The sequence below is a fragment of the Schistocerca nitens genome, chromosome 9, assembly GCF_023898315.1.
Source record: "Schistocerca nitens isolate TAMUIC-IGC-003100 chromosome 9, iqSchNite1.1, whole genome shotgun sequence".
Taxonomy (NCBI): domain Eukaryota; kingdom Metazoa; phylum Arthropoda; class Insecta; order Orthoptera; family Acrididae; genus Schistocerca; species Schistocerca nitens.
In genome coordinates this window covers 261,748,108-261,764,542 of record NC_064622.1, presented here as the reverse complement: position 1 = coordinate 261,764,542, position 16,435 = coordinate 261,748,108, and the positions used below count along the sequence as shown (strand labels likewise).

The 16,435-nt window shown below is 43.0% G+C and overlaps 1 protein-coding gene across 1 annotated transcript in view; it reads left to right on the top strand.

The window, feature by feature from the left end:
- The window catches only part of LOC126203433 (PDZ and LIM domain protein 3), a 449,093-nt gene that overhangs the window by 409,312 nt on the left and 23,346 nt on the right, over nucleotides 1-16,435 (top strand). Inside the window, exon 8 of the mRNA XM_049937752.1 lies at nucleotides 5,236-5,404. Within this exon, the coding sequence (XP_049793709.1) occupies nucleotides 5,236-5,404 (169 nt within the window). The remainder of the gene's footprint in view (nucleotides 1-5,235; nucleotides 5,405-16,435) is intronic.

Genomic DNA, 16,435 nt, shown 5'->3' with positions numbered 1-16,435 from the left:
ATAACAACTCACCAATAGTTTCTGAAAACACACACACGAGAGAGAGAGAGAGAAAGAGAGAGAGAGAGGGGGGGGGGGGGGGTGATGGTATTGCTTCTTGACTGGTCAAGCTCCAAAAGAGGGTTCATCTTAAAGGTGGCAGGGTGCTCAGTCAGGTTTCTTGCTTCAGAATAATTCAGTGCCTCAACTATTTGATGGGTTATTACTTTACTCCTTAAATACTTCTGTTGCCTGGTTTTCATATGTTGGTCATTTCCTTTTTGTCTGGCACCTTGTCTTCATTTTGATTTAATGTTTCTGTCTCTGTATCTATAGTTCAGGCTTTTCCCATTTTGTTCATAGTTTAACATAGATCATTTGGTACTTTAAGACTGAGATATATTTTCTCTTGCCAAGTATCTGAGCCCCAAGTAAATTTTCATTGTAGATGTTGCTTTAATATCTATTGTTAAACTTGTTGTGAACCATTAACTTAGATTGTGTGACACTGCTCATTATCTTAATGGAAATTGTAGTGTATGTAGCTATAGCTGACAGAGAGACAAGAGGCACTGTGCCACTTTTGTATTGTGTTTACCTCATGTAATATGACAATGTATTTGTAGGGAGAAGTGAATGCTACTTGCATGTTTCCTACAAACTTCACTGGGACGAGTAGATTCCCATAACAGTCACTGTCTCTGTGAATGTATAGAAATTTTCCACTATGTTTTTCGCCATTTAATTTCACATTTCACTACTTCTAGGTTCCTAGTTACTAATTGTGACTCCCCTGCATACAGTCTTGTGTGAATGAAAATTGTGGAGTTATGCTGATGCTTTTAGTTTCAAAATGATATTGGTGAGAACTTTTAAAATAATTCATTGGATCATCTGTCAGTCTTTGTATCTTGCTGCATTTCAGATTAATCTAGGATTATAATGCACCAAACAAATAAGCTGTAGCAATTTTCTTTGTATATGCTTATGCCAAAGTCACCTATTAGATAAGAACAAACATACATTTCTTCATTGAAACTGCTCTCTCTAGTTTGATGTTAGTATTCTTATTTAATAATCAAATCAAATCAAATGTAATATAATACAAATTATGGGTATAAGTTATATTTGACCAAAAGAAAACTTTTTCAGAACTCTTTAGAATTTTCTTTCAGTTGATTCAAGTAATAATATTGGACTAAGTTCCAGACATACTACTAAGGAATACTGTTTGTAATAGCACAGTTAATTTTTTAAATAGATCTGATTAAATATGTGCAAGAAATGACACAAAAATGAAGAAAAAGCATTCATATTCATTCAATTGTATGCTCCACTCTTGTGACTATATGAATGGGGAGAGAAGCTAGTGTTTATGTCGTGAATTTAAGTAACAATTGATATCAAAATACATATCTGAGATGTGAAATACTATCACATCTTAACCAAATATTATATTACCCTGACACAAAATTTGCCGGCCGAAGTGGCCGTGCGGTTAAAGGCGCTGCAGTCTGGAACCGCAGGACCGCTACGGTCGCAGGTTCGAATCCTGCCTCGGGCATGGATGTTTGTGATGTCCTTAGGTTAGTTAGGTTTAACTAGTTCTAAGTTCTAGGGGACTAATGACCTCAGCAGTTGAGTCCCATAGTGCTCAGAGCCATTTGAACCATTTGACACAAAATTTCATAATATTTATTCATGATCTGAAGCCACTGCAAGTTACAGTAATTTATCGACTGTTTAAATGACTGTCAAACAATGGAATATCCAGGATGGAATGTAACAATATTATGAAAAGGTAAGTTGCCACTCACCATATAGCAGAGATGCTGAGTTGCAGATAGGCACAAGAACACATTGTTTTATTTGTAAACAGAGGAGGTAAATTAGTTGAAGTGATTCGAAAAATTTGCATTATGTGAATATAAAATATAACAATAAGGTTATTTTATTGTATCAAAAAGGTCCACTTTGCCCTTAGTCACTTTCTATATTCAGTATTTACAATGTCCTTCGAAAGAAACGTGGCAACTAAGAGAAAGAAAAGAAATGATTTTATCAACTACTGCCTTATAAACTTCCACAGACAAGGCATACTGAATTACGAAAATAGTGGCCATATTGTAATTTTCTCATAATCTACACCAGCTTCCAGTCACTCAAATATATTAAACACCACTGCAGGGGGAGTTCAGAAGGAGCACCGTATAAAGTAGGTGCTGATGTGTGATGGGAAAAGATCTTTCAACAAATAATTTTTTAATGAGGATTTGGACATTTAAAATTACTCATTGGATTACTTTTGTGATTATTCAATGAAGTATATAGGTCTCAAACCATAACTAAAAACAACACTAGCATGGTTGACATGTTGAACACCAATAACTTGTATATACATCTACTTTCTCAGTCCATGTTCGGTACTCAGTAATAACATACAGGGATGTCAGGCATGAAACTTCTCTCTCTCAAAAAAAAAAAAGAATAGTTGTACAGTAGAGTAGTATCTTTCACTGTCGCATTTTTAGTCTGCATGTTTCATGGTGCATAGTTTTAACACTGGTAACCATAATAGCAGGTAGCACACTGGCTTATCAATAGCTACTGAAATAAGCCAGGATTTATTTGTGTACTGTCTATTTTAATAAAAAAAACTAGCAGTAGCAAAGTACAAAGCTTCACCTGATTATAATATTAATCTGAGACTTACTTTCAAAATTGCTTTTTTATTTGTGTCTTGGGTCAAATGTATTTTTTAAGTTATTCTTGTGTATATGTAAAAAAAATGGTAGTATAATCTTGTAATCATCCTACATGAAAGACATTTAGAAAGTAAAGATAGAAGGCTTCAAAACATCACAAGAAGACTGTTGTGTAAAGACAGCTTGTGCCATCTTGCAGTGTTTATGGACTGCTGTATCTCACCAAGAGACCAAAAAGAAGTAGTGGAGTTTTTTCATCTCATTGTCAAGTTACAGACTGAAACATCATTTTCTGAATGTCTTCCTTACATTGTAGTTATCTTAGATTTGAAATGACTCTGAACTGAAAGAGAAGTGGTTCATCAGATACAAAGCTGAAGGTGTCAAAAGGCTGAGGTTGTGGTCAGATGGATATCACTGTGCATGCGTTGCTTGAATGCAGGTGTTTCTGCTTTATGTCTATGCGCTGCTCTGTGTGCCCTCCATGGTGAAAGCTTGCCTCTTTGATATCAAAATAATTGTCTTTGCTTCGTAAGGTCACAGGATGATGCTTATTATGCAAAAAACGAAGTTTTTCTGTAATTGATTCCCATGCAGAATTTAAGTGGAAACCGCCATCTCAATTCATAAGACAGTCATAATTCCACTGATTCATTGATGATTGAGTCCTAAAAGTTTGACATATGGGCCATGATTTTAGTTTCATTATACTTCATCAGATGACCAGTGGAAATACAGTATTCAGTGTAGTGGATTTATTTTCTTAGAGAAGGCAAGTGTGACAGTGATTTTCTATAATGCCATCCTGCAATTTGCATGTCATTTTCTCTATATAAGATTTGCCACACTCACAAGTAGGTGTTTACAGGATTTCATGTGAATGCAGAAAATCTTATATAGGGCAAAGGATGCACACATCGCAGAATAACATTACAGAACATCACAAGCAGGTGTTTACAGGATTTCACATGAGTTCGGCAAATCTTGTACAGGGTAAACGATGTGTACAGTGCATATCTCATTGTAGAACATTAGCAGCATACTTGCCTTCTTCCAGCAATTAAGTCCACTATCACACTGAACACTGTAATTCCACTGGTCATTTGATTAAATATAATGAAACAAAAATTGTGGCCCATACATCAAAATTTTGTAGCACAATCATCAACAGATCAGTTGAAATATGATTGTCTGATTCCCTTATGAATCAAGATGGTGGTTTCCAATTAAATTCTGCATGGGACCCGATTATAGAAAAATTCCATGCTCTGCATAACCATCATCATCCTGAAATATTACCAAGAGAAGACATTCATTTTGACATCTAAGAGGCGAGCCTTCATGGAAGGCACACAGAGCCACTCACAGACTTACAGGAGAAGTGCATTCACTCTGGCAATGCATGCGCAATGCCAACTAGGACACCATGTATGTGCCAGCAGGATCTTAAATATGGAAGATTAGTGTACTGCTCATCAGTATTTATCTGAAGATGGGCAGAATGTGCCAAAATGTCATACCAGCCAGTTACAGACATCTGACAGTTCTCTTGAAATTTTATAGAACACATCTGTTGTAGATAGACACTATTCTGCTATAATGTTGAAGAATATTTTGTGTGTGATGAGCAGATGGTTTCCCATTAGGATTTAAAAATCAGAATATTTTGATAGTATTAGGACCTATATATTGATGCTCTACCATGTCAGAAAAAGTACTGAATGCTTTACACTGCCTGTGTTTTGATCGAATAAAAACTGGTAAAATCGTAAAATTTGCTGTGTTACCTCAAAAATGTATTACAGCTTCATCTTCTATATGAGTGAGTCTGCTTCACTTTCCCCCACTTTCCTCTACAATAGTCATAAGTATCTAAGTTATTTCTTGGTGAGATTCAAGTCTATTTATTGAATGCATAAAGTGTAAAACTGGATCTGTAATTTTAGAAGTGCTGGCACATTAATTACATTGTCAATACAATCATTTCTGTATAGAACTGCTACTGCATCTCTAATCATAGTATTTTTATTGACCTTTCTTTCCTAAAACAAAAAATACAAATACAACAACAACAACAACAAAACACACTTGCCCGGCCTCCTTGGCAACAATAAAACTTTCAACATAACAACAACTCTAACATCCTCAAACATGATAAATTAACACTGTGTGGCCACCTATGGATACATCTTTTTTTTTACATAATATGAGTAATGCACCAATAATACTTAACTTTAATCACTTTGATTAAAATGCAAAATTTTTTGCACTGATTCTCTTTAAATTGCATAATATTTTAAACTTATGTCACCTCCAATTTTGCAATAAACTACATGTATTTGTACACAAATCTTGCAAATAATGCTTAAACCATTTTCTTATCCCATTTCTTTTTTTAATATTTACACATACTATCCATTAATGGCATATCACACCTTACCCAACTCATATCAAACAACACAAAAAATTCTTGTACAATAATTAACACACATAATAATGAGTTGTCCCTCATAAATGAACAACACCATAAAATATAACACAACACATGCAGCATGAAGAAGACAGTCAAATATGACCCATCACAGTCCGAGACATTCAAGGCGCTGCAAGAAGAGGAACTGGGAGGACATTTGCAAGAAGTGACAGTACCTGTGACGCCCAAGGTCTTCAACCCCACAAACAGGCCCAATGCAGTTCCTGAAAAGCCAACATGGGTGAAGGTAGGTACCACAAGCAAATTTCTAGAGTACAGTACTAGCTAAGACAGTTCAATAGTATTAGAAATGTGGCTGCATGTTTTAATACAAGAACAAGTCCAGAACACATAAACACTAAGAGCTAATCGTCCATGAATGAAACATTCTGAGTACTTGAAGTGAATCTTCAGGTTTTGGTGGCGCAAAGACTGTTCCATTAAGTTTCGGGTGTGCAGCCGCAAGAAATCTCCTCCTTCTTCCAATATTTCGGCTGTATAACATTCAGCCATCTTCAGAGTAAGCCACAAGATGGCTGAACGTTATACAGCCGAAATAATCAGAAGAAGAAGGAGATTTCTTGTGGCTGCACACCCGAAACTTAATGGAACATTCTGAGTACTATTTCTGACAAGAAAGATTTACTTTTATTACAAAGCTCTAAGAAAATATTTGCTCTGACAATTGAAATGTAAGTCCTTTAAACAATAAATATGTCATCAGCTACAAAGAAAATCTGAGTTGGAACTGTGAACAGTCATTCATTTTGTAGGCACAATGTTGTAGCCCCTGAAAATTGATATACTGCCTGTTGATGTGTACCTCACATTATCTCCTGAATTTTTCATCAATAATGATTTAAAATGTTGCTGATGTTTTGGTATTGTGAATGGGTTGCATTTTTTAAACATGTAGCTTCCACAAGTGATAGCAGGATGAAATTGAGATTATGGACAGAGATCGCGGGAGGCGCACATTGGCACGGCGCGTCACGGGCGGTAGTTGCCGCAAGTAGAGTCCCGTCCACCAGAGGGCACGCGAGAATTCGGACGCGACCTCTGCCGGCGTAACAACAAGAACAACAACAACAACTCCAGCAGCACGGGCCGTGCCCAGTCAGTCAACATCGGGCATGCCTAGGACACAGTCCCGGTCTACGCTAAGTGAAGTGCGACGTAAACGTGAACAGTGTTACTACACAATTGGCGACGAGTAGGGTCGTTCTTTCGCGTGTTGCGTCGTTGTTCCGGTTTCGCAGTTTCTCCACGGCATGGAGGAGTTGGTGCGAGTTTTGGTTGCGCAGCAGACGGAACTCATGGCCACCATGAAACAAGTGCTTCCGGCGTTGCTCTCCACGCCGTCGGCTCCGGCGCAGTTCCCTCCTCCCTTTCCCCCGTATGACGAGACGGCGGAGGATTGGGACGCCTATGAACATCGCCTTCGGCAGCATTTCCAGGCGTTTCATGTTGCCGATGCGGAGGTATGTCGTGCTCTCTTCTTGTCTTGGATATCTCCCTCGCTGTATCAAGTTTTGCGGCAGCTAGCGCCGTTGCAGGAACCCTCGTCCTTGTCTTTTGACGCATTGTGTTCGTTGCTGTCTTCATATTATCGCCGCCGCACGCATGTTGTGGCGGCTAGGGTCGAGTTCTATCAATGCAAGAAACAGCCCCATCAGTCTTACCGGGCGTGGGCCGCTACCCTGCACGGTCTTAGTCGCAAGTGTCAATTTGTCACGGAGCAGTCGCGAGAGTCGTATGCCCACGTTATGGTACGCGACGTCATTGTTCCTTCGGCCCCTGATAGGGAGGTCCGGCAACGGGCCCTGCAGTTAGAAGACTCTTCCCTCGAGGAAGTTCTGTCCATTGCTCAATCGTATGAAGTCTCTCACGCGGCAGGTCAACAGCTGGAAGCGTGGTGCGACGTCGCGGAGGTTCAGGGTGGCGCGGCCACGTCCACTGTGTCCGGGGTGGACGACGTGCGAGCGGTACAATCCGGCCGTTACGGCCGCTCCCGCACGGCGCGTAAACAGAATTCCGGCCGCCGGCCCCTGTTGCCGTCCTGTGCGTCGTGCTATATACATCACGATCGGTCAGAGTGCCCCCAGCGTTGGGCCGTTTGTCGCAAATGTAATAAAAAAGGTCACATTGCTAAAGTTTGCCGCTCAGCCTCAAAGGCATCGAAGGAAGCAAGTACAGAGGACATGGACGTTGACATTCAGGAAGTTTCATCGGGCCAGGCTCCCGACGCATCGGCCCACAAACTCTTTATCGAGGTGTCGGTTCGGTCGCACCGGTTACAACTGCAAGTAGATACGGGGGCGGCAGTTTCGTTGTTGAATGCACAAACTTATTCCGACCTTGGATCGCCCCCGTTGGCGCCAGTTTACCGGCGTCTACGCGGTTATGGTAAACAGTTCATTCCCCTACTGGGTCAATTCACTACCGACGTGACTTACAAATCAGTCACTCGGCCTATTACTTTTATTGTTGTCAGTGATGCGAGCTCCGCTAACCTTTTTGGCCTGGATGCCTTTCAAGCTTTCGGTTTTTCTGTTGCTGACACCATACAGTTGGTCTCCGAAGACGTTCCCTATCACTCATTGGAATCTTTGATCTCAGACTTTCCAGATATTTTTGAGGAGGGCCTGGGGCGTGTTTCCGATTTTGAAGCTCACTTAACGTTGAAGGCGTCGGCTCGCCCGCGTTTTCTACGCGCGAGACAGATCCCCTTGGCTCTCCGCCCTCAGGTAAAGGAAGAGCTAGACCGGCTGACAGCCCTAGGTGTCGTTCTTCCCGTTTCTTCCAGTGAGTGGGCTTCGCCCCTCGTTATTGTCAAGAAGCCCTCAGGCAACTTACGTCTTTGTGGCGATTTCAAGGCCACCATTAATTCCCAATTGGTGGTGGACACCTATCCTTTGCCTCGTGCTGATGAATTGTTCTCCGCCGTGGCGGGTGGCCAATATTTTTCGAAAATCGATCTGTCGGAGGGTTATCATCAGATACCTCTTGATGAGGACTCCAAACGGCTGGCGGTCGTCAACACCCCGTTTGGCCTTTACCAATACCAGCGGTTGGCTTTTGGAATATCCAGTGCCCCGGCGATATTCCAGCGTTATCTTGAGCATGTCACGTCGACAATCCCTCATTGTATTAATTACCTGGATGACATAATTGTCACAGGCCGCAGCACGAAGGAACACTTGCACAACCTTCGCACCCTCTTTCTCAAATTCAGGTCTGTGGGCTTGCGTTGCAACCTGCATAAGTCAACCTTCTTCCAACCGTCCATTGAGTATGTGGGCTACACCATATCTCGGCATGGCATCCAGCCACTAGGAAGTTTGGTCCAAGGTATCGTCAACCTTCCTCGGCCCACTTCGCTGAAAGAGTTACAAGCTTTTTTAGGCAAGATAGCCTATTACCACCGGTTCATTCCCAGGGCTTCCACTATAGCCCACCCCCTGTACTGCCTTCTGCACAAGGGTGTTCCTTTTGATTGGTCACCTGCATGCGAGCGAGCGTTCGCCTCGTTGAAGGGCCTCCTCACTTCAGCCACTTGTTTGGCTACTTTTGATCCCCGTAAGCCGTTGGTCCTGGCTACAGATGCTTCGCAGTATGGGGTGGGGGCGGTCCTGGCCCATCGCAATGCAGACGGTTCCGAGCAACCACTGGCGTTTGCGTCTAAAACGCTTAGTCCCGCGCAGGCCCATTACTCCCAGGTGGAAAAAGAGGCGTTGGCCATTGTCTACGCTGTTATCAAGTTTCACCCTTTCTTGTACGGCACAAAGTTTCAGTTAATCACTGACCATAAGCCGTTAATATCGTTATTTGGCCCCGCCTCTCAGATTCCGGATAGGGCGGCCCACAGACTACAGCGCTGGGCCTTGTTCCTCTCTAAGTACCATTATGACATTCATTTTCGCCCTACAGGACAGCATGCCAACGCCGACGCTCTTTCCCGTCTTACGGTGAGCCCGGATCCTACGTTCGATCGAGAGGAGATTATGTGTTTTCATTTGGATGTGGCATCCCGCCAAGCAGTTGATGGCTTTCCGATCACTAGTTCTCGAGTCGCCAGGGAAACGGCGGCTGACCCGGTTCTCCGGCAAGTAGTTCGCCTCATTCAGCAGGGGTGGTCCTCCCGCCCTCCGGGCCGGGCCTCGGACCCTCTTCGTAATTATTTTCTTCTACGAGACCGCCTCTCGGTCTTGGAAGGAGTTCTCCTTCTGGCTACCGATGATACAGCTCCTCGCGTGGTGGTTCCTGCAGGTTTACGAAGGGAGGTCCTCACGTTATTACATGCAGGGCACTGGGGTGTTTCCCGTACTAAAACCTTGGCTCGCAGACATGTGTACTGGCCCGGTATTGACAGAAATTGAGCACTTGGTGGCCGCCTGTTCCCAGTGTGCAAGCCAGCAAGCATCTCCCAGGGCAGCGTTCTCTTCATGGCCGCCGGCAAACCAAGCATGGGAACGTGTTCACATCGATTTTGCGGGCCCGTTTCTCAATGGCTTTTGGCTCATTGTCATTGATGCTTATTCCCGATTCCCATATGTGGTTCGCTGCTCCTCAACCACTTCCGAAGTTGCAATCCAGGCACTAGCAAAAATCTTTTCTGTGGAAGGTCTGCCAATCACCCTGGTCTCCGACAATGGACCGCAGTTTATTTCGCAGACCTTCCAGGATTTTTGTAGGCGCTTCGGTATTCGGCACGTTTGCTCTCCCCCCTTCCATCCACAATCGAATGGGGAAGCCGAGCGCATGGTGCGCACATTTAAGACGCAGATGAAAAAGTATGTGCACGAATTTCCTGCAGAGGAAGCCTTGACGTTTTTCTTGATGGCCTACCGGACCACACCAATGGGCGACCGCAGCCCTGCAGAGCTCCTCCATGGGCGTCAACCTAGGACTCTGCTGCACCTCCTCCAGCCTGGTCCTCGCCAGTCTTCACAAAACGAAGTACATGGCTTTCCACTGGGTATGTCGGTCTGGGCCCGTGGGTTTGGTCGCAATCCACGTTGGATACCGGCGGTGGTCCTGCGCCGAAATGGCCGCTGGCTCTATACCTTGCAGGCAGGGGATCGGGTGGTACGTCGTCACCAAAATCAGCTACGTCCACGTTCGGGCACCCACCCTCCGACCTCTCGGACACCGGCTTCCCCATTGCCGGCACCTGTATTGGTTTCACAGGGGACGTTACCTCCTCTCCCCACTGTGACTCTGCCGCACTGCGATGGTTCTCAGCCTTGGCAGCCTCCAGTAGCTCCAGCACCGGCATCGCCATCATTCGAGATGCCCCAGCGAGAGCCGGCCCCCCTGGCAGGTTCGGTTTCTCAGGGGGCTAGTTCACCTGTGGTTGTCCCTTCCCCTTCGTCCCCATCACTGGGTCTTGCCCCTCCCGAGGTGGAACGGGATCCGGAGTTCGACAGCTTGTCACCCGTTCTGTCCCGAGCTCCGGTTGTGGGACGACGGGGGCCTCTTCGTGTGGGTCACTTCCAGCCGTATTCGAAGGTTCCAGCTCGAGGGTTGGCAGATCCCCTCGACTCCGGCCATCCCATGGATGTGGAGGTCATCGCTCCTGCCCGACGCTCCACCTTCCGACACAGTGGATCACAGTGGCTTCACCCCCCGAAGGAGGAGGAGTGTAATAGCCACCAGAAAGATCGCGGGAGGCGCACATTGGCACGGCGCGTCACGGGCGGTAGTTGCCGCAAGTAGAGTCCTGTCCATCAGAGGGCACGCGAGAATTCGGACGCGACCTCTGCCGGCGTAACAACAAGAACAACAACAACAACTCCAGCAGCACGGGCCGTGCCCAGTCAGTCAACATCGGGCATGCCTAGGACACAGTCCCGGTCTACGCTAAGTGAAGTGCGACGTAAACATGAACAGTGTTACTACAGAGAGTGTATGTAGCCACAGTGGAATTGTATATTGGCACCATTTCCAACAGGTTACCTGCAATGGAAGTTCACTGCAATGGTGCAATTCAGAATGTTAAACGGCTTCTGTTGCAAGAAGCCATCTGGAAACTATAACAGTATCACTCAGAGAAAGCCCCTTAGGCAGTGTCACTATGGTTAAATATAATCTCTGACTGCAGGCTCAATTCTAGTCAACTATTATTAATGAAGAGTCCATCTTAGCCACTGAAGAAAGTTAAATAACAGTCAGCTGGAGATCCTGAGAACAACACCAGTAGGCAGCATACAAGGAAGTGATCATTAAATCCTAAACAATTTCAATAACAGTTAACACCAACTGTACAAATTGCAATTCAGTAAAGCTATTTCATATCATCTCAGGTCATTGAAGATGATTATCATTCCCAGAGACAATAAGTTTTCGTGACTTATTACCAAAAACAAGCAACATTGTGGCAACATTATGAATTTCATGTGGAAGAGTACATCATATCATTAGTGTGTGTGAGCTAATAATTATGAGAGGCTATTAGTTGCTGTGTGATCTTTTGTTTCTCTTCTGCTAAAGACAGGAGTTACATATAGAAAAACAAGAGAGGGAGAGAGAGATTTTTAAGGCTAGACCCACCACTGAGATTTCTCTCTAAATATTTATTAAATCACTATGAAATGGGCAAATTACACCCCAAAGAATTTCTAGGAAAACACTCACATGGAAGGACTTTACCCCAAGGTTGTTCAACAGTATTTACCATTTAATTTTAAACACAAATATATATTTATCATAACCTTTCAGAAAACAAGAATTTAATTAAACAATTAATCAGTTAAAAGAAGGTTGATTTTAAGCACCAGTTAATCCAGAATTTGCTTTACTAATCTCAAGACTATGTAGTGTCACTCTAATTAATAATATTAAAATCGAGGTCCCTAGGTTAGCTGAGGCTCAGCATATAACTTCTTAAGAAAAGAAAAAAAATCAAATTCATTTACCAGGGAGAACCAGCCCACTAAGAACAACTAGCGACCCTTTAAGAAAATTAGCTGGATCAAAATTACAAGAATAATTAATGGTTATCAATAATTTTACAATAAGCTAATTAAGCTTCAATAGCTTACAGTTTACCACAGTTCCAGCAGTGAGCCCATGAGTAAATAATAGGTCATATAGACCCAGTGATGTAACCACACTTCAAACTTAGCAGTCCACGATGTGGGCAATACTACAACACACCATGACTTCCATCAATTTTCAGTACAAATAAATGCATGAATTTAAAACAAATTATTCACTTGCAAACTAAAACAATGTCACATTACACATAGCTGGAGCCAAAGCAGGTGAAGGCTGTCATTTAAAATAAATCTCAAACCAGCTCTCAGCCATGCTGCCAATACAAATCCAGAAGGAAGCAATTACAATACTTGGATCCAGAGTTCATAACAGCAATGCCTTTATCTCCAAAAGACCAGCTTCGTTCTCCACAAATACATCTACAGTTGACAAACGGAAAGCACTAAAAATCAGTTCCACCCATCAGCCTATGTACAAGCAAAATACAGCACAACCACCAGGGTAGTGACCACTGCAAAAATGCTGCCAGCCCCCACAGGCTGTGGAGCTACCACTGGTGCACAAAACACCCAATAGTACACACTTCCTTGTAAAAGGTTTTGCCAAGTTCAGTGCACCAGCTTCAGTGCAGCCACGCCACCTCTCCCTTGCTTAGCTTACCTCCTGATCCTGGAGTGCCACCTAGCCACATGATGCACCAGCAAACTAAAGGTATGCAAGCAGTGAGGGTTGACTCAAAACAAGCCACCATTGCTCACACTATAAATTTGAATAGGCATCATTCATGAGTCTATCTCAATTATTTGCACAAATGTAGACACTTAGATAAGATTTGCTACTACCACCCAACCACATAGCAAAACATATCTATACTCTGAAATATTAAAAATGAGTAAAGCCTTTAGCGTTCACTGGCCAAAGAAATTAGGAATTCTGGAGGTGGTGCCAAGCTTCCACAGTGCACGTACTGAAGAAACCCATTTGACAATCAACACAGAAGGTATGAGGATTCTCTCTACATGTCCTAAATGTGCAATGCAATTGTCACATGCCTTTGAAATAACAACTTTTGAAGTGAGAATATCATTATACAAAAGGCACAAAAAATTATACCCTGATTGTTATTAAGATCTTAGGACACAGAGTACAATCTCAGTTAAACAAAGAGTGGAGAAGCGACTTGCCCATGACATTATTAAAAGAACCATTATCAAACCAAAAAAAAACTGTATCTGCATGACTAGACACAGATTTGATCCCTCCTCCTCCAGACTATGAGTGCAGTGTTTTCAATGTCAAACTCATTATCTCTCCAATGAGGAAATTCAAACTGTGATGCAGGGATAGTCTTTAAATTTGAAATGATAACTATTCAAACAGTAAATATTTTAACTATGTTTTGACAAATGAATAAACAAAGCTGCTGATTTTGTCAAAAATAAAGACTGCTTTGTTAATTTGTTGTATGTTATAATCAGTGTGTTTATTATGCATCATTTAAATCTTATTACACATTTCATAACATATTTAGTGTTGTGCCATATCTAGAGAGTAGGGCTGTTCAGCCATAAAACAACAAAGAATGATGGCACAATTATAAACAAACTATTAATGAAGACAAACACTTAACTTGTATAACAGATTTGGCCCACACACGAAATGGTACACCAATGAGCATAAATGTACTATTAACACAAAATGCAGCATTCAGTTCACTGGCAGTACAGTACAGTAATTAGGCAGAGACACTCTATGTAGACTACAAGGACAGTACTTTGAACACTGATGTGTCAACACATTCAAGTGGCTCTGTGAAAAAAGACTAACTGCCAAGTGCAGACTGAAAGTAGAGATCTGATGTTCAACATAAACAGCAACAGGTTGCAGCACTGCAGCAAAGTTTCCTTGTAGGTACGGCCCTTGGCCACATTGTGGTTGACCACACCAGCTGCCTGCTATGCCTCTTATAGAGCCTGTGGTGGTGCCAACCTTGAGCCTCACAATGCAAGATATCGATGACACAACATTCCTCTCCCACAAACCTTCACACTGTCATCATGTACTGCTGAGGCAAGGAATGACAACAGGGGTAAGGTCTGGATACAGATATTGCTTGAGGGGACAGATTCTTTGACAAAGGTCAATGGCTGGTCCCTTTCTGCAGCCCAGTATCCACCTTGAAAGTGGCCAGGAACACCAGCCAAAAATACAGCCACAGGGTGCACATCTACATCCGAAGATGTGGATACTATTGAAGGGCCATCCAAGATGGCAGCTGGACCCTCTGAGGCAGCTGGACATGAACCCTTGCTGGACATCACCTCGGGCTGTGGATTGGTGGCAGTGGTGGAGGAAGCTGCTCCACACTGATTTCCATGAGTGCATCAACCAAAAGCGTCAAACATGTTGAGTGAGGAGATCGAGAAGATTGCTACAGCTGCTGACCCCTGTGGAGCACTGGAACTGCAGACAAAGAAATTGCAGTACTCGACAATGATGCAGCCCTTTCAGGCCCTGGACAGTATACAAAGATCTGCCTAACACATCAGTAGTAACACTTTTTTCCCCACTACCGACCCTTACTGAACACCCAGAAAAACAGTTTTCTGTGGTTGAAACTTTTTGAGGTATGGTGGAACATAGGGCTTCTGTGGTAGATGAAGAAAATGTAGAAGTATGCAATGTCAACGACCATTCAGGAGCTCCACTGGTAACTTGCTTCACCAGTGATTGCTATCTCATAGCAAGGAGCGATAGGACAGGAGAAACTTCTTGAAGGGCTAATATTGTGTGTGAGAGGAGCACAGCTTGTCCACTTATGTCTTAAAAGTGCTCCAGAACATTCAGATTCTCCGCTGTACTGGAGGCGAGATAGTGCTGTCATGATGTGCTAGATGTCATTGCATGATATTCCAAAAGAGTTCGACAAAATCAATATGAAGACATTGCCATGGTCCCATTGTTGTGACCAATTAAAAAAAATATTGTAGCTGAATGGACTGATGCTCCACACATGCTACACAGAGGGTGGTCATCTGTTTTAAGTGTCCATACCCAATCACGTATAGTGGCACTGAGCTAATTGCTTGGCACACACTGCTTCCCAGTGACCCTGGTGGAGCAATTGCAGCAACTAGAGGGACTCACGGACTATTACTCGTGCATCATCATTTTTGTGTGGAGGAGGAGAATGTCCACATGCACAGAAATAGTAAGCCTGTGCACAAGATAATGACACACCAGGGGGGTGGTGTATTTCCTTTAGACTCAAGGCCATCCATTGCAGACACGCTGCAGAATCACACAAAGAGCTGGGCCAGATGCAGTTTTATATGCAGTTCATCAGTAGCTGACAGGAAACTCATGAAGTTTATTGAAATCCTGAGACCCTATGTGAAAACAAGAATCCCCGGATGAATCAAATGTGGAACTGATACTCACTGGTAACTAAGACAACAAACTCAGCATTGAAATGCTGAGCTGTGGGCTTGTACAGAAGCTCTCATTGGTAATTGGAAAACAGCAGAGCATTCCATTGCAACTTAAGTGCTGTACATGGCAGAAGGGGCGAAACAGAGCAGCCTGTGGTCTATAATAAGACAAAAGTATCACCCATACAAGTACGGATGAAATTTGCTAATTCCATAAATAATGACAAGTGCCTCTTTTTTCCATCTGATTACAGTTGCACTAGGTTTTGTTCAAAAATTTTAAATCAGAGGCAATGGGTGTATCAGTATAACCTATCCTGTGAAAGAACATCACTCCAATCTTGGAGGACAATGTATCCACTGCAGAACAACTGGCTTATGTGGGTTGAAATGAATAAGACAGAGATCACTGCAAACCGTATCCTTGAGATGCTGAGAAGATTGCCAACATTCCTTGAACCACACAAATGGAACACCTTTCCAATGTGGCTGACTCAACAGAGCAGCATTCAGTGCTGCATTAGGGATAGAGTTGATAAAATATGTGAGTTTTGCCCATCGTCACCAGCAGCTCCTTAACGTTACAAGATGCTGGCAAATCTTTGATTGGCAAAAAATTTAACTGTGCTGTCTGAATACACTGGGCACTAATGACATGACCAAATATTCAATTTCTGTGTAAAAAAAAAAAAAAAAATAAAAAAAAAATAAAAAAAAAATGAACGCTTTGTCTTGTTATACTTGAGGCCACTTCTGAAAGCACTTTGAACAGACACTCTTAGTTGTATAAATGTCCAACTGGTTTGTGACCAGAAACCACAATATCACCCAGGTAGTTGGAAGACAAA